The sequence below is a fragment of the Xiphias gladius genome, chromosome 14, assembly GCF_016859285.1.
Source record: "Xiphias gladius isolate SHS-SW01 ecotype Sanya breed wild chromosome 14, ASM1685928v1, whole genome shotgun sequence".
Classification (NCBI taxonomy): domain Eukaryota; kingdom Metazoa; phylum Chordata; class Actinopteri; order Istiophoriformes; family Xiphiidae; genus Xiphias; species Xiphias gladius.
Genome location: NC_053413.1, coordinates 13,962,550 through 13,986,500, shown reverse-complemented (window position 1 = coordinate 13,986,500; position 23,951 = coordinate 13,962,550). Strand labels below are relative to the sequence as shown.

The window sequence follows — 23,951 nt, the reverse complement described above, 5'->3', positions numbered from 1 at the left end:
ATTTACCACCCTGGCAAATCACGATGAACACCTCAAGGCTCAACTTGTCCTCACAAGAGCTGACTAATGCTTTTCAGAGAAATGTATTCTCCTTCACTACATAGCACTCTATCATCAATGAAAGTGCATTTCATTTAAAACTTTATGTGCCTTTCAATGAAGGGACAAGGACTACATTTAAGAAAGAGTGAAGTGAGAGAGAGAGAGAGCAAGAGACAGAGAATGAGGCCATAGCAATGACGGTACCTCTCCTCATTGAGGCGACATAATTAGCTCATCCTTGTCTCATCATCCAAGAACTCTCCAGCCCCCCGTCCTAGGAGACAGTGTGTGCATGAGTGTATGTGAGAGACAAAGTGAACAAAACAATAACCCAAGGCAAAGGGATACTTGAGGGCCTTTGCTGTTAATGGCAGAATGCAGAAAAAAGAGGACTCAGGGAAGTGAGAATTAGATACTAGAAACACACACTGTGTGATTCTCCCCCTGTGACTGTTTCCCTAGGCTGTCACAGGTGGTTGAGTTCAACCTACAGTAATTGTCTCTCTGTCCCTTGGGGATTTTGCAGCGTCCCTGATTGCCTGCTTAGATAGTAGACATAATTTTCCATGTCTGTTGCTCTTTGTACCCCAACCTCTCATTGTCTCTGCATTCCCCCTCAAGGTACAGACTGACAGCCAATGAAATTTAGCCTAAAGCCTTACTGTTTCTAATCCACCACAGATTAAACTGTTGAAAATCCATTGCTTTCTTAACTTTGACTTTCATGAAAGGCAACTGTCTCATTTACTTAATAGTAATGATTTATATGTTTGTGTTCACAATGTGTGGCCACGTGTCTGCGTGTGTGTGCAAGTGATAGGAATGGTGAATCACTTAGCTGTTGTGTCTTGCCATCATTCTTTCATTAGACACAGGTCCTTCTATCTATATTGCAATCTCTCTGCATATGTCATGAAGTTCTCCAACTCATTTTGCCTGTGATCTTTTTAGCCTGTCCTCTCTCACATCATTTTTTTCCTCTCACTTCATGCCTTCGTGTATTTTTCTCCGCAGATGTTTTGACCGACAGGGTTATTGCTCTAGAGGCTGATGCTTGGACACAGGATGACATTGCGCTGCACCATGAGCTCATGCTCAAATTAGGGAGGATATCCGGAATCCATCCTTACACTTCTTATTTAATCATACAGGGTGGAGGGGAAATATGTTTATGGACCTAATATTTGAGCAAATACATTGCATATTTGAGTGCGTGTGTGTGAGTGTCTGCGTTTATGTGTGTGTGTGCTTTTGTGTGTGTGTGTCCTTAGCATATTTGTGTTTTAACTACGCCTTTCTAGTCTCCTGAGTAGACATGACACATACGGGCAGGATGCTTTCCCTCAGAGCTGCAGGACTCAGACTCACTGGGGAAAAGGGGGAAAGAACAAAGGAAAGGAGGGAGGAGTGAGGGGAAAACCTCAAAGTCTCTCGCAGTCATAAAGTCACAGTCAAAGCTTCCCTAATTACCTCTGCTTTTCATCTGCCCCTCTCACCTCAGCATGAATGTGTGAGAACACAGAGGAGCAGGGAGTACGGCCTAGAAAGTGAGGAGTGAAAAATTAGATGGAGGAAGGGCTGATGGTGAAAGCACAATTTCAGTGAAAGTGTGCACAGGTGTGTTTTTAATGGGGTTCAATCAGGTGAATATATTGGTGTGTGTGTGTGTGTGTCTGTGTTAAAGAATGTTGATTCAACAGGTTTCTACCCTGTAGATCACAGTTCCCTGCTGCTCACGCTCCTCCCTCTTTCTTCCTGGGTGTCTCTCTGTCTGTGGTCCATGCTTTGTCAGCAGTTGTTGCTTAACAAGAGCATGCTGGGTCTAGGTGGGCACTATGCCAACAGATTGCTTGCTGGCATGTGCTCTACAGGGAACCCTCATGTCTGAAAGATAAACCCAGCTGCCAAATGTGTGCTCTACAGAATGAAACCATAAACACAGAAATTCTCCCCATCTTTTTCATCCCAAAAGGCTCCTTTCATTTTTCTTCATTGTTGTTATTCTGCTCTCCAACAGCCCCAGTCTTCCTCGTCAACCATCCATGCCCCCCAATATGACGTCTAGTGCCTAAACAAATACAAGGTCTGCGTAGATTAGCCTGCTGCCAGGCTCCAAAGCCATAATTTGACATACTAGCATGAAATGAAACTGAGCTAAATACTCCTTTATTTTTCCGCCAACATGATCTCTTCTCACATGGAATGATTATCTGACACAACTTTACAAATACTGTTTCTGACACTTCCGTTAATCTAGCCTCAACAAACACTCTTGGAATAGACTAAGCTTCATCAGTCTCAATGATATCATATGAAGACAATAAGTTTGATGTCCAGGAAGTTTCTTGGTAATCAGACAAAGTCGCATCTCCCGGGGCTTGTCCTCTGTCCAAGAGAATTTGGCTTTTCTGGAACACAATCTGTCTGGCTGGCTGATGGGATTTGTGCTCCACTGATGCTGATTGGTCCAGTCTGGCCCTTTCCTGTGTCCTGTCTGACTCTACTGCACCCGTCCTTCCCAGACTGATCCCAAAAGCCAGAAAGTGTGTGTGTGTGTGTGTGTGTGTGTGTGTGTGTGTGTGTGTGTGTGTGTGTGTGTGTGTGTGTGTGTGTGTGTGTGTGTGTGTGTGTGTAGGCATGTGTAAAAATATGAGATAAAGATCTGTGTGTGAAAACGTGTGATTGTATTAGTGTTTTAAACTTGGCAGCTGGTTTTAATTTAGTTTAAATCTTAGTCTTTTGACCAAAATACATCTTAGTTTTGGTCAAATGTTAGTATTTTTGTTTGTTTTAGTCTAGCTGGTCATAGTTTGTTTCAGGTGTTTTGTTGCCCCTTCCTTTATAATTCTCAGCACATTGTTGATGAATTTAGTTCATAAATCTGTTTCTTCCAAGAACAGGTAATATCAGAAAACATTACTGACAGAAACATAACTTTGGAAGGTGTTTCTTATTAATGGTAGTGCAATAGGTCAAGCAGCTAAATCATCTTCTGAACAGGCGATACAGTAGTATGGGTGGCAGAGGAAACTGCTTTACTAATCAGGAGCTACAGTGTATGGTTCTGCAGATTTATTTCAAACGTTATTTTTTATATAGTTTTAGTCTTTTTTTCTTTATGAAAAAAGTTTGTCGAATACTTTTCGTCATAGTTTTTGTTGACGAAATGAACACCAGATTTTATAGCAGCTGTCAGCTAAAATTCTTCTTAGAAATTGTCTGATAACCTATAAATTTGCCAGACTAGTTACCCTTTTTGGTGAAATTATATCTACTTTTTATTTAGTTTAATGATAGGGGATAAATAAAGAGTAATGATGGTGGATTTTGGCCAAAAATAAGGTCATGCTGGGAGAAATAATGGATTTTGGCGAGACATAGAATGAGGAAAGAGGGATTGAACACCGTAGATTGGCCAGACTTGCATGTCTGTGAGGGAGAGTTGCTTCCACCCAGGCCCTGTGGGAGATCAGGGTGTGTGCTTAATATGTAATGCATAAGTGGATGAGCATGTATATGCCTCTTTGTTGTGGCTCACAATGTGACTTCAGCAGAAGATAGGTTGGAATTGGCTGTCTTCCTCCTCTCTCTCACTACCAGCTCACTTCATCACTCCTCCATTCAAGTCAACTCCCTTCCCTCATTACTCCCTGTGTTAGACACTCCTCTTCTCCCTCTCCTTTTTCCTACTCGCCTCTGTGGCTCCTAGCACACCATTAAGGAGTCCCTACGGTAGGCTTTATTCACTGATCCACCAGTCTTTCATCCATTGTATTCCATATTTTGATCCATGATAGATTATGATATCTGCTGTACTGTTTGCCAAAATGAACAGAGGGTTTACATGGATCTGCTCGTAAAACATCCACTACACAACCTATTACTGGAAATACTTCATTTGGTTTGAGTAATATGATGGAATTTCTCCTTCACAAATATTTCTGTACAAAACCCAAAAAACGATTGAAACGTTTTTGTTTTTAATGGCATAAACATAAAGGCTTAGGCCTAATCAGAGGGTATTTTTGGCCCATAATTGGAAAAAATGTATGAGTGACCCTCTTTATGCTAAAGCTGAAAAATGAAAACAGGGGCCACACCTGCTAAAAAAAAAAAAAAAAGTGGAAAATTCTTCATTAGACTCCCTTTCATCTTGGATTCCTTTCACACCTCAGAGTACGTTCAAGGGTCTGTTTCATGTTAATCTTATGTTAGCCTTAATGTTTCCCTTTTCGTGAAAATCTGGAGCCCAGTCCCTTTCTCTGGCCGTCTCTAGTCATCATCAGTTTCTACTTAATATTATAGGTTATTACCTTTTACAAGGCTTTTTTTGTTTATCAAACAAACCACACTGTCATCAGTATTGCCAGGTTTTGGAGAAATTACCTCCAGTCTTTGAGATTCGCTTATTTGTGTTCTCATCTGCAGAGAACACAACCACTGGCCGCTGATTTGCTGTTGCATGGAATCTACTTTTTCTTATAATTCTTTCTTTCCAGCAGTTGAGTCTTTTTTGGGTGTGCATGTTCTTCTTTTCTCCAATCTGTAGATCTAAACAATATTTCACAACTGAATCTTTGGGGTAAAAATGTCCTTAGCAGTCCCGCTAAGATGTGAATATTAATCAGCATACTGTATGTGCAGTAAGGCTGCATGGCTGTATTCAAGAGTCAGAAGTAATTCCTATTTGACAATTGTTTGCAGCATTAAGTAATTATCAGTGGTTGCAAATACTTTTTTGTGTATGACACACTGTGCTGCTCCTTACGACTGTACCATAGCAAGAGAAATCCCATGATTTATGTACCAATAAACAAAAGAGAAATGGGGTCTTCATAGACCTGTGGCCCCCTTAATGCTTAGGACCAGAGGTGCCGTCCATCAGCCTGTCAACAGTCGTCGTCCAGGGCTGCCCTCCATGTCTCCTCTTTATGGTATTAGCCATTTGAACAACCTTCTCTCCCTCCCCCGCTCTTGACTTAGCCCCTAACCCACTGCCCCTGTGCTCTTTTTCCTCTGTCCCTGTCCTTCTCTCATCTGCTCATTCCCCTTCTTTCGATCATGTTTCCCTACTTTGGCCAGAGGAAAGAGCAGTGATCCCCCCCCGTTCAATCTCCATCCCCACCCTTTCTCCCCACTACATTATAGCACGGTGTACCCCGAGTGCCCCTGGCATCTGTGGAATTGTTTATGTTCCACAGTTTTGATATAGCTGGGCGGCCTTTTTAATTACGGGAATGCTGATGGAGAGATGGGGAGTTTTCTACCCCCCTCTCCTCCTCGTCCTCTACCACCTCCTCCTCCTTAACCCCTCCTCCTGTCCTCCCTCTCTAGCTAATTATACCACCTGTTACCCCCTGATACAACAAGACAAGCAAATTAGGATTTGTGGCCAGGGTTAGCTGGAATAGGTTACGCACATTTGTGATTGAATATGTGGGTTCTCTAAGAGGATTCTGGAGTCAGTGTGTTTTTGCAGCTCTCCAGTTCTTGTAAGTCAAATTTGCATGAACACTGTGTCGGCAACTATTGTCTGACAGATGAGTCATGCTCCCACTTTAGACTTTAGATGTGTGATTTTGCCACGCAAGTATGATGAATCAACAGATTGATTCATTGACTTATTAATAGTTTATTACCATTAAACTGTTTGCTGAAAGGTTAGAGGCTGGCAGAGTGTGTGACATTGCATCTCTTCTCTGTAACCTAAGATGACCAGCTCTGAGTGGGAGATGGTTCTATGTACAGTATTTCTACTAATTAAAACAAGGATATGTAATCTACACACGTGTCACTATGTCACATATCTGTTTGGTGACCTGTCTGAAACCCAAGCCTATGGTAGGATTAAAATGCTTTGCCTGAGAAGATGGTTGGTCAGGTTCGGTCAGGACTGATTACTAAGATAGGAATGGCCCACAGCTCCATGGTATGAGAACAGTGTCTCCTACCTCATTATCACAATATTACCGCGATGTTTGCTGTTGTACACTTGTTTGTAATTGAGTTGAATATATTAGCATAGCTGGTTCTGGATAATTATGATTTCTGGACTGTGGATTTCAGAAAAGCTGTATTCTTAGACTTCAGAAAATGCTTTGTCAATTAAGGCAGACTTTATCCTTTGGATAAAATATTTTCACTGAGTCATAACGTTTCTTTGTTTGGCTTTTGAACTCTGGTCTTCCATACAGGCAACATTACGCACATGTGTAACCAAAGTAACGTGCAGTTGCTTTGTGGCATGTGATTATTTCTGCAACAGTGTCTATCTAGATACTACTACTAGGAGTCATCATAGTCAGAAATTTTCAAATGCTAAATAAAGGAGCTTTAAATGATAATAAACAAATAACCTACCACCACAACAGCAACTACAGCTACTACTATGAGAACTGCTAGTAATGGTAATACAGTATAATCATTTGGTCTAACCTGTCTACACATACTTACAATGTTGGTCTGTCCTGACTATCTGGTCACTAGTGTCTGTGCTGAGTTCTGGCAACCCAGCTCTGATGCCTAGGCCTTGGTTACCTTCTCATACTGTGACAATACTGCTCTTGATACACACGCTTCTTGCTCAATGTGGAAGTGGCTTAGAAATCAGGGACCACTGGCTAACTGATGCAAGGAACATTAGAATTGCGACTTATATCACAGAGCTGCCATCTTGCTTATTTTGACTCAGTTATTGTGGAAGCTTCACCATGGTGGCACTTTATCTTTAATTGTGCTTGTAAAACACTGGGTTGCCATGCAGAATGTAACGTGGGAATAGCTTCTTATGATTAAAACCCTGTGATCTCAGAAAGTAGCCTTGGCATAGCATTGGTTGGAAGATATGGTATAATATCCCATTCCAGAGTCATAAATGCAACTGCAGGACAAACGCCTCTTCAGCATTGCCACCGCTGCTTTTTATCCATTTAATACCTTGTTTATTCCGAGCAGAGAGCTTGTCAGATTAGCCCCATGGGGCCACAGACAAAGCAAGCCTGTTCATTTATTCCTGTATAGTAAGTCTGACAATTATGTGTTTTGAATTTCAGTGTTTTCAGGGCTTCCTTGCAAATTAAAGATAATTGCTTCATGCAAAATAGCCTCAATCCAGCCAGACTTCATTTCCCAAGAGGCTTACTGATGGGAGACCTCGACATGGTAATGATAGCCACCCACGACTGTGTGTCTGAATGGAGTGTGGTCACATCCAGATTCAGCCACAGTGGTTAGACAGAACAATCAGACCCAATTGAGTATCATGCAATGGTAGTTAGAGCATAAAAAGCTCTCTCTCTTTGGTTTCTTGTTTTTTGTTCTCACTCTGTTTCCCAGTACTGGAAAGTGCAGAGAAACCCACAACGACTGTACTTGATTTATCGTAGAATGAGAAACTGGATCCATGCGGGGGGAGAGAACTTGATAGAGAACAGAAAATAACCGATGTAGAAAATTAATGAATCATGAGAGTTTCTTGTTTGTCAGAGGAAGTGTGGAGAGGAAGAAAGGTGGACTCTTGTCCTACTTTTGTATATTCAGGGAAGGACATGTTTGAAGTAACAGCCATGGAGAGACAGGGAAGTGCTGCGGACCCAGGGGCCAAATGAATCCAGATGTCAGAGTATGTTCACAAGGTGGAGTCCACTTTTACAGTAGTTGTTTTTCCTTGTTTAAAAATTCAGTTGCTTCTTTTTATTCCATTTTTCCTGGCAGTCTCCCACTCTCTCTTCCCTTTTTTCCTCTTTCGTGTTCTCTCTGTGTCACTCTCTTGGCAAATAAAAATACGTTTTTTTAACAAGTACAGAATGTCTTTAGGATTTAATGGTTCTGTCATAAACCCTTAGAAAGATGTGTATCAAGTCAAGGCCCTTTTAAGAAGTATAAGGATTTTTTTTAAATTTCATCTTTCTTCTTTTAAGAGGCCTTGATTGATTCTTCCGTCTACATATCTTGATTTGTAGACTAGTCGAGTTTTGTTCTCGCCCACATAACACCTCAGAGAGCAACATTAATCCATGGTATTTCTGAGCATGATAATTTTATAATTACATTTTTTGCTGTGTAGCCTAAGCCTGTGGGTACATCTTGTGGTGTAAATGTCTTGTGGCTATTGAACCTTGCAGCCTGACAAGCCTGGCAAGCAGGCAGACCTCACAGTGGTACAAACTCTGCGGCCCCATGGGTTTAGGAGACACTGAAATGGAACTGATACTGCAACTTTACAACTTCTCTGCCAATCTTGTGCTATTTTTGCTCATTCTTTATTTTTGGGTTTCTCATTTTGTTGTTCTTGTTGGTCTGTCGTCAGCTGGACATCTCTGGAGGGCTTTCGGACTGACTTTCAGCCTATAGTCAGACCACGACTCATCACCCTTTAAAGTAATAATCCCTAGCAGACATTACATCTCATGTCTGTCTGCTTTATTTCAGTCACACGCAGTCATGCTCTTCAAAACCCATTTAATAGGCTACATCTTTAAATGTTTTGTGTGCGGGAGCTGCTCTTATCATTACGATGGTTTTTTTTCTGGTACATTACAAATGAGTTGTGCCTTTTACTGACCAGTGGGGAGTCCCTGTGTGTCACAAACAGCGGTCATATTAGTGCAGCTGTTGAGGAGGACATGACTGTTGTTATCCTTCTGTCTGTGAACAGGGAGGGGCTGGAAACACACAAGCACACACACAAACACATATACACCCATTTGGTAACAATCACTGTGCTGAAATAGATTCACTAGGGGATAGGTACTCTTATGAATATGTGTTAGCAAAAAGCAAACACATTTGTAAAAACTTTAGCCCACAGTACCTCATTAATAACATTTTTGTCATACAATGTGGGCTTATGTTCCGTTCATTCATTTTATGTATGTATGTGTGTGCGTGCCTATGTGTGTTGGCACCCTCCTTCTCCTGTCTCAATTTCTGTACAGTTGCTACTGGTCCTTCATATCCTGGCAAGCTTTTAAGATGACATCACACCCCAGAGAAGAGTGTTGTGTCCGGGACACACATACAAACTAACACACATTTATGTACATACAGTGCCACACAGTTGCACACTGGACGGAATGCGTGGAGAGTTACCGAGAAGGATAACAGGACGGAGGTTTATAGGATTAAATGGAAGGGGAGTAAAGGAGAGGATTGGATAAGAGGATGAGTTGGCTGTATAGTAGAAGTTACAGCCCATGTGGCAATCAGCAAGAATGACCATTTTTCTCTTGCTTTATGGTCATTTTAAAATTAATATTTACATATTTTTCTGGCAGAATTATATTAAACAGTACACCATGCTGTTTTCATTCTCTCTCTTTACTCTGTTACAGTACCCTGCTTAGCAAGAAGTGGCACTTTATTGGCACTAATCAACCTCTGCAATGACATCATTGATTGCTTTACAACTTCAATGGCTCACCAGGAAATTACAAAGGAACTGGATGACTCAACGGTTTCTTGTGTGTGTGTGTGTGTGTGTGTGTGTGTGTGTGTGTGTGTGTGTGTGTGTGTGTGTGTGTGTGTGTGTGTGTGTGTCTTGTAGGTAGTTTGTATGTCAGAAATCCGTGTAGAATCTAGAATATACATTACTTGACACAGAAAATGTGAACTGATTGCTTTTGGTTCTCATATCAGCAGCATGTTCAAGTGTCTCTCTCTCTCTCTCTCTGTCTCTGTCTCCTTAAAACACCCTCATTGGGGTGATGACTTCATACAGAATGATATCCAACTGCATTATAAGGAAACTTGACACTGATTTCTCAGCCCAATTTACTGATACAGATAAGCCAAGCCCAGCTTAGCTGGTTGGGAGCCAGGGTTCGGAACTGTGTTTGCATTTTGAATGCCTTAGCCATTTCATAGAGAACTTGTAGACCGTGTTATCAATGATTTTATAAAATGACTGAAATCAACATTTGTCACCTGTCCTTGTCTATTCCTTCTTCTGCTTACCTTGCAGACATGTTCCAGTACCTACTATCCTTCTCTCAGGGCCACCTGAGTTCTCTGTTGGAGGGAACCTACTCATCCCTGTCCCGCCAAGCCCTACCCCATGTAAATCAACTCTTCTCCTCACTCTCCCTCTACCTCCGTGGGGCCAACGTTTCTGTGGAGGCAGCAGTTCACCAATTTTTTAACAACCTCTTCCCACTCGTCTACACACGGCTCATCAATCCAGGTATTGAAGGCAGCATGATGGTGGGCAGTGAAATGGGTGACTGTCTCCGTATGATCAGGCAGGATGTCAACCCTTTTGGGCCTCATCCAGCTGTCATGGCCCAGGAGCTGGTTGGGGCATTGGGAGCCGGGCGACAACTGGGTCTGGCCCTGGAGGAGGGTGTGGAAGTGATGAATGCCACCGAACATGTCAGCCTAAGCAAAGAGTGTGTGAAGGGCCTTGTGAAGATGGTATACTGCTCCCACTGCAGAGGTTTGACGCTGATCAAGCCCTGCGTGGGCTACTGTCTGAATGTAATGCGAGGCTGCTTGGCCGGTGTGTCAGAGCTGGACCATTCTTGGAGGAGGTATACGATTTTATTGGAGCAACTAACCCACGCCATGGCCGGGCACCACAGCCTAGAACTAGCCCTGCTGGGGGTCAGGGAGCACGTTAATGAGGCCTTGCTCTACGCACAGCTCCATGGTCCACTCATCACTGCCACAGTGAGTACACACTGGAGAAACATAGATCAACTTCAATGGCACATGCAAAAAAAAACCTCCAAACCTTTTTGTTTAACATCTTTGTTTTATAAATATACTTTGGCAATGCTCAGTGTATTGATTGGAAGGTTTTGCAGGCTGCCTGTGGGTTATGAGCTATTTTTTCCACCAATGCAACAAAGAAGCCTGCATACTGTATTAATGTTTTCACAGTATTGAAACTATTCAGAGAAAAATAATGTTTATACTCCAAAAAATTTCAGCCTCCTCCAAAGAAATGGGGGCTGGGTTGAGGCTAGAGAGACTAATTTTCCAAAACGGCAAGGCAGCTAAAAACCACCATTGTTGTTTAGATTCTTACTGTAAGGGAATATTATAAATTCCCTTAGTGACTATGATGAGAATAAGAAAAGTAGAGGCTATAATGCGAATTGGATGCACTTGCATGCTATGAATACTACCATATGCCTTATACTATGTGGTTATAAGTTGGACATTCACAACATGACGACAGTTTAATGAATGACTGCCAGACAGTTCTTAAAACTGAATACTGCTGTTAAATCTACAGTGAAAATTGGGCTTTTGTTTAACAATTAACAATTTGTCTTGGATTTGTACTCTTATGTTCTCAACAAGCATTAAGTAAGTATTGCACCGTGGCTGTAAAACTAGAGATCAAATAAATTGTTTCCTAATCTTACACATACCCCTGCATACAAAGTAATATACTGTATAATATGCATCAGAAGTGATACAAACTGATTACTAGCTCTGTTGGCATGTCAGTCATTTACCATCTACAGTAGGCTTTTCCAGTAAATACAGAACACTGATCTTTATCTTCGCCTTTTAAACAATACCCTACTTTCTTTACATCAAAATTAAAAGGTGGAAGCATGCATGTGGGTATATGGTAACATGAGTCATACACCAAGGAACAGAAGGTGATTAGCAGAGATTTATGTACATCAAGAGGAACAAAACTGAATTTTCACTAGCATGTCAACCAAACAGTCCTATTGCATCTCCTTTTCTCCTCTAAATTTCATGCATGGTTGTCGCAGTGTGTTTATTCACACACATTTTAAATAGAGAGAGCACTTATTGCTCTTATAAATGTGTCTCCCCCTGGACATGAGTTGAAGAGTTCTGGACAACATGCTTCCACAACCTTTAGTGGTCCTCTTTACTGAATACGTCGCTGGACTTGACTTCTCAGAATAGTCCCCGTTATTTCTGTTTATTCTCCGAGTCTGTACCTCTCTTATATTCATCCTTGACTCTCTTCATCTCATTGAAATGTTACAGACATGCATTTTTATGATTTATATCCTGTTGACACTTTGAGATATTCATTTGGACAGTAGCTTCCTGTGATATGAACTGTAGGACGATAGAATGGAAGAAGAATGCTTCAAATGCTGAAAGGTTGTGTGTGTTGCAGTTGTTCTCTAATATTTTTAATGCAACCACTCGTGGAAAAGTCTATATTGGAACTGTTTCCATAACTGGACTGGAACTATAGAGGCCATAATGGGCAAGCTGTTGGTGGATTAAATGTCCTGGCCATTTTGTTTGACTTAAAGTACAGTTGCAATCCTTCGAATGAACCATTTTCAATTATTTTCACAGGCCAGTGATTACGATGCAAAAAAAAGGAAATATATTTCTGATGAAAATCAAATGTTCGGGTGATACGCCTGTTGTAAAATTCAGTGGGTTGTCAGCTAACATGCATGATTGCATTAAGAGGTCTTAGTCATTTGATTCTGTTGGTAATATGTATCATGTTTTCTCTTGGGTCTCTTTCCAAACTAGACAGACTTTCTGTGGCATCCATCACTGTGATACATTTTAGCTGTTTAAGTAATGCTCATTTCATTACATTATTATGGTTTACCCTGTGGGTTTACTTCCAGACAACACAGCTTGTGAATACAATGCTGTTTAGCAGGCAAATCTCAAGTCTTCACTTGAGCACATTTATGTGCTACCGAGAAAAAGTTTCAAATTTGCATGAAGATGCAGCAATTGGAATTTTACAATTAAGCAACTTGACAAAAATACTGAAGATGTGGCTGTAATTACATCAGTTAATGGCCTTAAACATGCGAAACCACTCGTATCGTCCTTTGTAGAAGAACATCAGAGCCTCAATGATTCTACAATAAACACTAACATTAAACACACACATCCAAATGCTTAGACACTTACTGTATACACACATACACACACAGACAGGGGAGGGTCGGTTGCCAGGCTTAAAGACTGACCTAATACAACTATGCAGAGAGAGACCCAGCTTGTATTTTGTGTGTGTATGTATGTATGTGTGTGTTTGCCTTCTTGGTATTCATGGGGTGGCAGGCAAGCCCGGAGCAGGGAGTCCAACACGGGGACAAGTGGGACAAAACTGAAAGGGTTCCAGCCTGGCCATAGAAACTAGACCCAGCCAGCTGTAAAAAAGAGCCCAGAGAATTGCTGCTGGAAAAAGACGTGGCCCCCAGTTGGACACTTGTGGCTCCCATTTTCTGTTCTCTCATACGCTTCACACAGGCGTACACCCAGGCTAGAGTGCAAAATTGAACACCAAAGTTTACTCACAGACACACACACACACACACAAACACACACACACACACGCAAACACACGCACACACACACACACACACACACACACACACACACACACACACACACACACACAAAAATACATATGACACTCATGGCCTTTTAAAATCACAGTACGTTTTTATAAACCCACAGTGGCCTGTCAAGGAGAACTGTTAAGTCTCCAGTGCACAACAGTGTAGCCACCTTCACCCTTATACGTCCATGTGCCTCCCTCCCAGACGATCGCCCCATTTTAAACACCTATTTTCTTTATAATCATATACTATATTATCCTAACTATCTTACTGCAAAGCAAATAAACTGGAAATACCTAGCTTAACTTGCTGGGGATTTTTATAACTCAGCATGCTGTATGTATGAAGCCAAGCACAAACTCTGTCTTTTGCAGAGTCAGAATATTATATAGAGTTGTTATTAAAGAAGTTATTGTGACTGTGTGGTTTTACACTGGGATGTTATCCCGAACCATTTTGTGGTTGCTCTATCTCTCACTTAGAGAGCTGCAGACTACACGGAGTCTGCACTATATGTTAGTATACGTCATAGGGTAGAACCTGGGTCACAACACATATACTGTGCATCCACACACAGACACATCACCACACCTTGTGCAGGTATTAGGTTTTTAGAAGTACTTTAAGGAGCCTAGATGTGTGGCCCACCCTGTGACAATGCTAGCAGTGCACGTGAGACTGAAAGGCAGCTATTGATAATTATGTGGGTTAGATTCTGTTTTAACACATTTCTGCTCTTATTGAGATGGAGCGTGAACGTGAGTCAAAGGGAAGTAGTTATATTTATGGATACTCGGGGAGCCTAGGGCTGGATTATGTTGAGTAGACACAATTAGGAGAAAATTGGAAAATATCCAGTAAAAGTGGCGACTCTTATTTTGTCCCATTGCAAATGGTAGCTCCAATGTTTGGTTAGGTTTTCTCCCTCTGAATACCGCACTGTTGAATTAATTTTAAAGCTTCTCCCTCCAGAGTCAGCTATGCTTGAGAGGCCACAGACTGCTGTTTATTGATATGGCCATAAAAATGATATGGCTCATATGGCCTAGAGGGTAGCTTTATATACTCTACTTGCTGAAGATGAGTAGACTTTTTGATAAATCTTAACACAGAGAATCATGAACTGTATTCACTCACACCTTCATTCACTCACTCATTCATTTGTTCACTCTCTGAACTTTATAGTCTGCTCATGAGAAAAGAGTAAAAGTGGTCCAGATTAGAGCAGTTTATATGTAGGTCTACCTTATCCACTTGTTGGTTTTACCCCAGCTTTTCATTACAGTCTTATGGAGGAATGATAATAGCAGCTTGGGCCTTTAGGTAATGGAAACAAGGGCCAGTGGGATGACTGGAAGGCTTCCATTCACCACGGCGGCACCTCAGTAGACTGCAGTGGCTTACATTGCAAAAGCTGTTTTCTTTTTCTCTAGCCTTCAATGAAATGAAAGAATATCATTGTTGTGAAAGCAAACTTTGTTGTTATCACGCTTAAAGATTTTACTTTCTCTGCAACCCTGTATTTTCATGGTTAAGTATAGCATGGGAGTGGACAATATGATGATTATATGCCGTGTCTAGCATTAGATATTTTGCCATACTGTTAATACTGTGTTATGTATTAGGCCATTGGATTTTATTCATCCCAGCTGCTCTACTTCAGCATCATCTGACATCAAACATGAACAGTCTCTGTGTTGCATTTTAAAATAAATTTACATAAAGCACAGATTTTACTTTGGTCACTTTGATAAAATACCATTTGATGATGCATAGTGTGTAACTTACTTTACTGTTTAATTCAGTTTACATTTTTGGTGTTTTACTTTATGATATAGGGTATTTTTACTTTAGGATATAGGGCAGGTTAGAAAAAAAGTTTGCTATATTTCAATTAAGGTGATATAATGTTAGTTATAATAATATAATAATCATAATACCAGGATAAAGAATAATAACGAAGGAAAGATGAGGCTTTTTAAACTTTCTGAGATACCTGATATCAGCTGCAGAGAACACCTCTGGAGGGCACATTATATAAAATGATTAGCTACACGGGATCAGGCCCTTATGGTTTTTGTTTTTAATATTTGAGACTGTTAGCAGAATGATAGCTGACGCAAAATGCACTCATGGCCAATCTATATGCTTAACCAATTTTTCTAAGTCGTGTGTGCCTTTGGCACTGAGTCTAACCCTTAAGCTGACTGACTGACTTACTTACTCAGCAGTCCATTAGCTAATGGTGGTGGGTGCAGCCTCTCTTCTCCTCAGCCACGCTCACACAGCTTTTGCTTCTCTCCTCTTCCCTCTTTTGGTGTTTTCCTTGCATTAATATTCTGATGATATGTAGCAGCCCTCAACGCCACCAAAAATTCCTGTATTTCTTCTCCTCTTTATGGAAAATGTAATTGTAACAGTGAGCAATCACCCTATGATTGATTGCTGGCCCATAAATTTGAATCTGAACATAAAGCAGTGGTCTTTGGTATATTTTTCACTGTGACCCCTGACTTGGACCAGTAAAATCATTTACAGTAATTTCAGAAATCATGTAATTTCTCAGATATGTAGTTGATTATAAGTTGATGAAATGTTTACAGAAGGGAGACTAAATAATGTAGGGATTTCCCCTCAGGGCCTGCGGTCTGCTACTCAGATGGACTGTTTCACACAGAATATGAAATGACAGGAGAGAGAGTGATTAGACAACAAAAAGAAAGAGGATTGACAAGTGGACAAATATGTTGACTTTGTCATTTTTGGGACTAATACATATCAACAGCAAAGCTCATATCCATAGGTCTTTGCTGCACCAATCAGTCTTCCTTTGATTTGGAAAAATGCCATGACTCAGGACACCTCATCATAACATATTGCCTAAGTCCACTTTAAACTGTTTCAGTATCACAAAACACACAACAACTTTTTTCAGAAAAACACTCTGCCATGTTGAACTAGATATCACCACACCATAATATACCAGCAAAAACATACAAACTTTGGCTCGCTCTACTTATTCTCACCGTGGTGTCTCAATCCATTGCGTTAGCACCCCTGGCCACGTGGCCTTTGTACCCCTTTTAAGCCCTGCCTCCTGCCCCTCCATGTTTCTCCCCCTCCCTCTCTGTTACCCTTTAAATAGCCCCTGCTATCCCTGTATGTGTCTTCATACTCACAACAGCTTCACCTGATGCGTGGGTGCCCACTGACCTGGTGGTTGAACACCCTCAAACTTGAGCTAGCTGGTATGATAATTTCAAGCAGCTGCTGCTGTGAAGTTAACACAGATGCCTATGGCATGATTTTAGTGGTAATTTCTGGTTCATTGGAATGCTTCAAATGGACTTGTGGACTCTCAAAATTTCTAAACGCAAGCTTATTTTCTTTGCTTTTACATGTATGTTCCACCGCATCATAGGCACAGACAAGATGAACTCATTTGACCTTCCTCTGTGTCTTTTTCCTTTAGCTTCCATCTCTGTGGTATAAGAGCACTTGAATCCTCTTGAGACGTCTTACCACATTCGGTGTCTGTTATTCTCATAAATTTGTTGACTATGATGGACAAATGCTGTCAACAAACTCCACAGTAACACCCATATTTACAAGGGGATGCCAAGAGACTCTCATTTCTAGATCATCTGTGAGTGATTTAATCAGGGTAAACAAGCCTCAGTGTGCATAGAGAAACTTGGTGTTCTCTTCACTGATTGGAATCTCAAGGACTTTTCCCTGTTATATACGAGGGAGTGAGTGTCTCCTTAATTAGCACTGACATCCTTCGCATAGGAGAGAGAGAGAAAAAGTCGCGGGCGGGGGGGCTGATTGACAGAGGCTGCAGAGTGAAGACAAAAGAGACAGCTGAAGACAAAGTGATTTAGAAAGAATAGAGAGAGTCTTAAAAAGACTGCAATGAAGAACTGGCGCGAGACGGAAAAGAAGGCAAGGGGAGAAGAGTACTGCTGTAAATCATCTGTCCTCTCCTACTCAAGGCTTTCTGGGAGAGGCCAGTTGGAAAGCTATCACAATTAACTTCCGAGTGGTTCAGGGGCTGTTATATGTGCTGAATGTTTTTACAATGAAAGAGGTTGACTGTTTGAGATTTTGGCTTAAAGCCACAACACATTATCATTTCCAGAATACATAATGTTAAGGACAGATCCAAACCCATAAATTGATAATGCTTGCTTTATTTTGTATTCAGTAATTAATTCATAAATTAATCATGACTTAATGTATGTATGACAGATACATCTATCTTTGATGCAGGTTTGTTCAACTATTGTCTGCTCTTACAGTTGCCAGCTTTAATGTTTCCTGACCAAAAGAACTAAAGTGTTACTTCACCCGTGAAAAGAATGAAGGATGCCATTAGTTCAATCATTTACAGTATCACCTGGACATTATCAGATGATATTTCATATTTCTAAAAAGGCTTTATTCTCTATGTAAGGTTAATAAGAGCTTGTACTTATCAACTGTAGAGAGAAGTTGTGGAACTGAGAGCTTTCATCGCCTGAACCGTTGTTTTTACTTGAAAAGAGTGCATGAAAAAAATCCTAGACAGGCACCTTTTTAGCAGGGCCTGTTCAACTTTCTTTTTTTGTAATATCCTTTAACACACATTTGAACGCTGCTTTCTGTCTGTCACTCAAGACTGTGTAGCTCACCATCATCAACAGATCTAATCACAGAACACAATCTTTAGCCATAAATGGCATTCATCATAAATCTTGGCCAGCAAACAATAGTTCATCATTAGGCATGTAGCTATATATGTATAAGACACTCATCTATTAAGTTATTTATTCTAATTTATGTAAAAAGGACGCTGCACATAGCAATCTTCATCTTTTACAATGTAACCCACTCTCATTGTAGATACTCATCATTTGATAGAATCTGTTCCTGCTCCACCCAGAACCATGTTAGATTATCTTTGGAAAGTCAGCCGTGTTATTTTGATGGAAAAAAATCTACAGTTATCTTGTTATCTCTCTCTTTGATGAAAAATATAAGTCTACTGTCTGAGTCCTGGGTTGACTGCTGTTTTAGGTCATAATGGTTTGATGAAACTCAACATCCTGAAACCTACATCTGTCTCTCTTTGTGGTTAATCACAAAACAGCCCCTAACGATGTTGTTGGGGGAGGAGAGATACTTTTTTATTCCCCTAACCCACCCAGATTTTCCCAGATGTTCCAGGGTTTTAACTGGCAACCTTTCGGTCACAAGCCTGCTCCCTTAACCTCAAGGCCTCTACCACAACACCGCTAGTCCTGCGAAATTCAAGCAGTCACCTTAAAGTGTAAATAAAAGGTACAGTTTTTATCTATTTGGATCCTTGCTATATACATTATATGTATATTGTTATTTTTGGATGTTACACATAGTATCCAGTGTTTATCCTCGACAAGTCAAGTAATTGTGTCCTTTTTTTTTTGGTCATTTTGATGGGACAAAAGCAGATATAGTTGACTGACTCCTTGCCTTATATGGTAAATTGCTCCTGAAACACTAGGTCTAAGGTTGTTGATGATTTCTCTTGTTTTAACATATGGGAAAATGCACTACGTGAAAAGACAAATTGAAACCCCTCTTCTGCACAAGTAATGGGCCCTCCCTTTCTATTTATATATGTGTTGCAGTTAGGGATGGAAATTGTTACTTGTTAAACACAGTTATCATGCTACTCAACAGCAAAAACTCCATGCATCTGAAATAAAATGGAAGTTTCGGGTTTTCTTTAGAGAAAACATCAGAAAAAACTGAGGATCTTCCTGTGTGGTAGAATAGAGAGCCCACTACTATGTGAACCAGTGGTCTAGTGCTCTCTGTGCGCTCCCGCTAGTCATGCTGCAATTTGGCTACTGATTGCATTTTTTCCCTGTGCTTTCTTCTCCTATAGTTAGTAACTGCAATAAAATAAATACCAAATAAAGCTAATTATGTTTTCTCTTGCTTTTTCTTTTACTCTCTCCTTCACTAACTTTTTCCTGTCTGGTATTTGGTTACATAACTCCCACTGAAACCTCCATATTGAATTAAATTCCCATTCCTAAGGAGGTCCAAAATGGGACTGAACAGGACCTCTGTTTGTTGTTTTTTTTTGGTTATGTGTCTGCGATTCTATTTCAGTACATCATACATCTAAACCTAAACAGAAGGACAGCATTGTTAGTGCTTTTGATTTCTATCTTTGAGAGCAGTATAATTTACTGTCACTTATTAGAATGTAATTTTATTCCCTAATGGTTGTTGCTTAGTAAATATTTCATGTTTATGAGAGAGAAATGGTTTAGGTGTGTCCAATATCTTGAGATGACAGTGACTGTGGTTTGGGTAACGGATGTAATCAGCAGTCCCTAGACCATTCTCAGGGATACAAATGAAAGCAGAAGTTGCAGATTTGAGCTTCTTGCCATAGGGAAATCATGAAATTTGAACACATGCATGCATACTTGCACTTACAAAGATGCAATGCTGAGACAGTGCAAGTTAATTTCACATAGTATTACTCATGGTACAGAAGCAGTAGTTTGTAATTCTATGAGCTGATGATCCATTTAGGCCATTCATCCCCATACTATATAACTACGATAAATTGATACAATCCATAAGGCTTGGTTGAAAAGTTGATTTTGATTTATCAAAGGTCAGGAACTGTTAATATTACACAATCTCAGTATGTGACCGCTTTTATTTTTAATTTAATACACTTGGCCACTGTGAGATTGAAAAACCATCCTCTGCCCTAACCACCAGGGCCATCAAAAGGCCAACTTCTGTAAAGCACAGATCTTTGTACCTTTGTTGCAAATGGTAAAAATTGCTTGGCTGTACTATAAAAGTGTATTTAGCCATTGTTCACTCTGACAAATATAGTGCTGTCCCTATAGTTAAACAGTTGGCAGCATTAGGTGACCAGATTGTATGTGTGTATGCACACTTATCACACAAACTATGGAGAAGTGGAAGAGGGGGGGTCTTCAGTGACCGAACAAGCCCTCTCCATCCCATAGTGCTGTGTGCGGGGTGAGAGGGGGCTGAGAAAGTTCCCTTGGATTTACTGGGTAATCCCTTGATAAATAAACTGGGAAGACAAGACCACCGCTGCTATCTGTAAGCCAATACTCCCCTAGAGAAGGGATGGCCCTGGGCTTGGCTAGCTTGGAGCTGATTCTCTTGCTGTGCTCTTCTTACACTCTCTTGCCTCAGGATGATATGTGCATAAAGCACAGATACACACAGACATACACACATCAATTTGGAAATAAACACATGGAAACAGATTCTGGTACATAGCTTTGTATAATAAAAATAAATTATTTAGTTTGAGTGGATTAATGTCTATTCTGTTGAGATGCAGAACAGTAAACCCAAACCTGTGCGTCACATTTTTTTAAAACAAGTAGTTGTAAAAACATTGATCCATCCTGCCTGCAGCAGTAGAAATTGAATCTCACTGGGTAGCTCAAATGTTCATAGAATACATGCCTTGTATTTCCCTAAAGTCTTCCCGTATGGGCAACATCCATCCCACCAATCTGCCTCCTCCATCAGTCTCTGTCCTCAGGCAATCATATCAGGAATGCTCCGCAAAATTGCTGAAATTGTAAAGGTATAACAAGGGCAAACAGGTGGTCACACACATACACACTCAAAACTGAGTACTCATGCTGTGCCCAAGTGGGATTTTTATTCTCACGCCATCATCAGGTCAAGAGATAATTGATTTATGGCTGTGTCCTAGCTCATGTCGTTATTCAATCTGTCCTCCTATTGGCCCTCAGGATTATGTAGTCACAAGATCCAACCTATAAGAGCATGTCTCCATTTCTCAAGGGGACCAATGACAAAGATACTGTTTATTTTCCTTACAATAACTTTGTGTTCTTTTTACACTGTTGTATGTTTAGTTAGGCCTTAGAATGATTAGTGTCAGCGTTACTGTTTTGAGATGCAGGCCTTTCTTCAATCTCTTCTCTGGTTTCTTTTGTAAAAATAGTGGGGTAATGCAAACAGAACTGTGACTGACCTCTTGATGTTCATATTTTACACAGATGTTTACATTTTTGTCTCGCAGAATAGCAATAGTGTCATACAAAGGCAGGTGAGAAATGGCACTGGATTTAAAACTTTAGTCTGCCTCCTTGAAAGTTCACAATGACAGGATTATATCCTGTCTTAATCCTCCATTAATCACCACTGCAGGGAAATGATAACCTGTAGCTCTGACCTTTTTTTGGTTGTTTTTCGTGTGCTGAATTAAATTTATCCCCTTTGGCATCATGGAATGTATTTAAAAGTCAATGTTGAGAGTCAAAAATAAAGCCCAGTAAATAGTTTCCTTCCTCTTTTAAACTACTGGCATCATTCCATAACAGTTCCTCCATGGATTTTTGTTGATTTTTCATATATATTTTTCTCTGTATACTGCATGGGTGTTGTATTATGTGCGTAAGAGGTGCATTTAGCGGTGCGAAGAGTTACACCAACTAACACAGAAACTAATTTCAAAGAATGCAGTGGAATAAGAAAAAGAGGATAACAGATTCAAAAAAAGGCATTAGAAACAAATTATTTCCTCTACAAAAAACTAACTATTTTTACACACCAGTCTTTGCTTTACTCAGCCCCTTTGCACACCTGACCCTTGAGCAGTCTGCCAGCTTCACCGCTTTCATACAAACACAGACACTCTTCCACACACACAGTAATGTAGACTTCCCAAACACTGTCTGGACATGATGTCATGGGACTGTATGTTGTCTGAAATATGTGTGTTTAATCTCAGGAATTTATTTTATAGAATTTTTTTGCAAACTAAGGAAGAGGCATATGCTTCATTTTAACAACATTTGACTCACTGGCCAAGTGCTTAAAAAATGAATACATTTAGGTAATAAACAGGTTTAAGTAAGTTTGAAAGGTAAAATGAATCAGCTTTGACATTTTTGTAACTTTACTTCGTCTTGGAATTAACTGTGTTTTCCTGGTTTATTTTATTTTGTTGCTACAAACACTAGCATACTTGCCTGTATTGATAATGCTGGACTGAGCAATGTTTAAAGCTCCAGGCTAATCAACAAAATATAAACTAAACTATAAATTTTAGAGTATCCTTGTTTTCCATTACTCTTGCTCAAATACTCTAATTTTAATGTTAACAAGTGTTCTAATAAATGCCTGAACACATCAGTGTGCAGACAATATGCAGACAAATATGCAAAATACTGCACAAGTATTGCAGCACCTGCATGGAGCATTTGGCTTCATGGGTTGATAGGCTTCATGGACAAAACAGTTGCAATATTCTATCTTTTCTGACCACCACAGTGTAATGTGTGTGTGTGTGTGTGTGTGTGTGTGTGTGTGTGTGTGTGTGTGTGTGTGTGTGTGTGTGTGTGTGTGTGTGTGTGTGTGTGTGTCGCATGTTTGCATGTGTATTTGTGGCTATGTGCATGGGTGGTTGTGAGCTGCTCTACCACATATGAGCATGTTTTACGGGTCCAGAAGGAGTTAAGGTTAATACAATAAAACAACCATTCAGCGTGCCCAGCGTCTGACCTAGGAGAGGATTTAAGACCGGAGTGTTGTAAAGAAAAAGTAGGCGAAAAAAGGCCAGAGTGAAGAGTGAAGTGCAAACAGAGCAATGAAGAAGAAAAATGTCCAGGTAGTTAGTTATACTGAAAGCATCTCTTTAGTTCATATGCCACTGACAATCCCCCATTGCTCAGGAAAAGCAAGGTATTATGTGAAAATCTCCATTTAAACTCAATTTATAAGGATCACGAGATGACTGATCTGATTCACCCTTGAGGGGTGAATGTGTCTTGCCAGTCTTTAGCAGACTGGCAAGACATTTTGTGCCTGTTTAACAGATATTTCAACTGCTTCCAGAATTACTTATCCAACACACAGCTTCAACCAGCCATTTAAACCCACGTGCTTGCCAGTTCCTTTCCCAAATGAAGTTTATGGATTTGTTTGTGCATTCCATTGTTTTGGGCCCTTCCCACGCCGTCTTAAACACTGGTTTGCTGTGGCATTGTGTTTAACAGTATTAGAAAATTACGTAATTACTTTAATGGTTTTACTGATAGGGATGTCCAGAGCAGATCTGCAGGATTAGTATTGGAACTGATTACTGTTTAAAAGATTGTTATTAAGCATATGAAGACCAACCAATTTCTAATCATTTGTTTATTGTAAGTCGTTGTACTCTGGGTGTGCTAGTTGTGAAAACTCTTTACAATGTACCTATGAAAGACTTGCAAAATAAAAAAAAAACCCATCATTCAGCCCTAATTCAAAACGGTGATTTAAATGATAAAAGAGTCTTTTCAGTCAAGGAAGCAATATGATCCTTCATCTGTTCTGGGAACAGTCTAGTTGTGCTTTAACGTATGTATGAAAACATCACTAAGAATGAGGTGGCCACCCTGCTTCAATTAGGTCGAACTGCATAATTCCCACTGCTTCTTACCGTAAGGCTCCCTTTTCTAAACCGGTAATAAATAAATAGTGCTGCTTAAATTTTTTAGTAGTCCTGTTGGATGTCCTTACAAAGTAGAATGACGCATCCCT

General features: G+C 40.3%; 1 protein-coding gene across 3 annotated transcripts in view; it reads left to right on the top strand.

Moving 5' to 3' along the window:
• Positions 1-23,951, top strand: part of LOC120799330 (glypican-5-like) — a 103,121-nt gene that overhangs the window by 17,761 nt on the left and 61,409 nt on the right. For all 3 annotated transcript variants that reach the window (XM_040144428.1, XM_040144427.1, XM_040144426.1), the window contains one exon: positions 10,004-10,707. In XM_040144428.1, the coding sequence (XP_040000362.1) occupies positions 10,004-10,707 (704 nt within the window). The remainder of the gene's footprint in view (positions 1-10,003; positions 10,708-23,951) is intronic.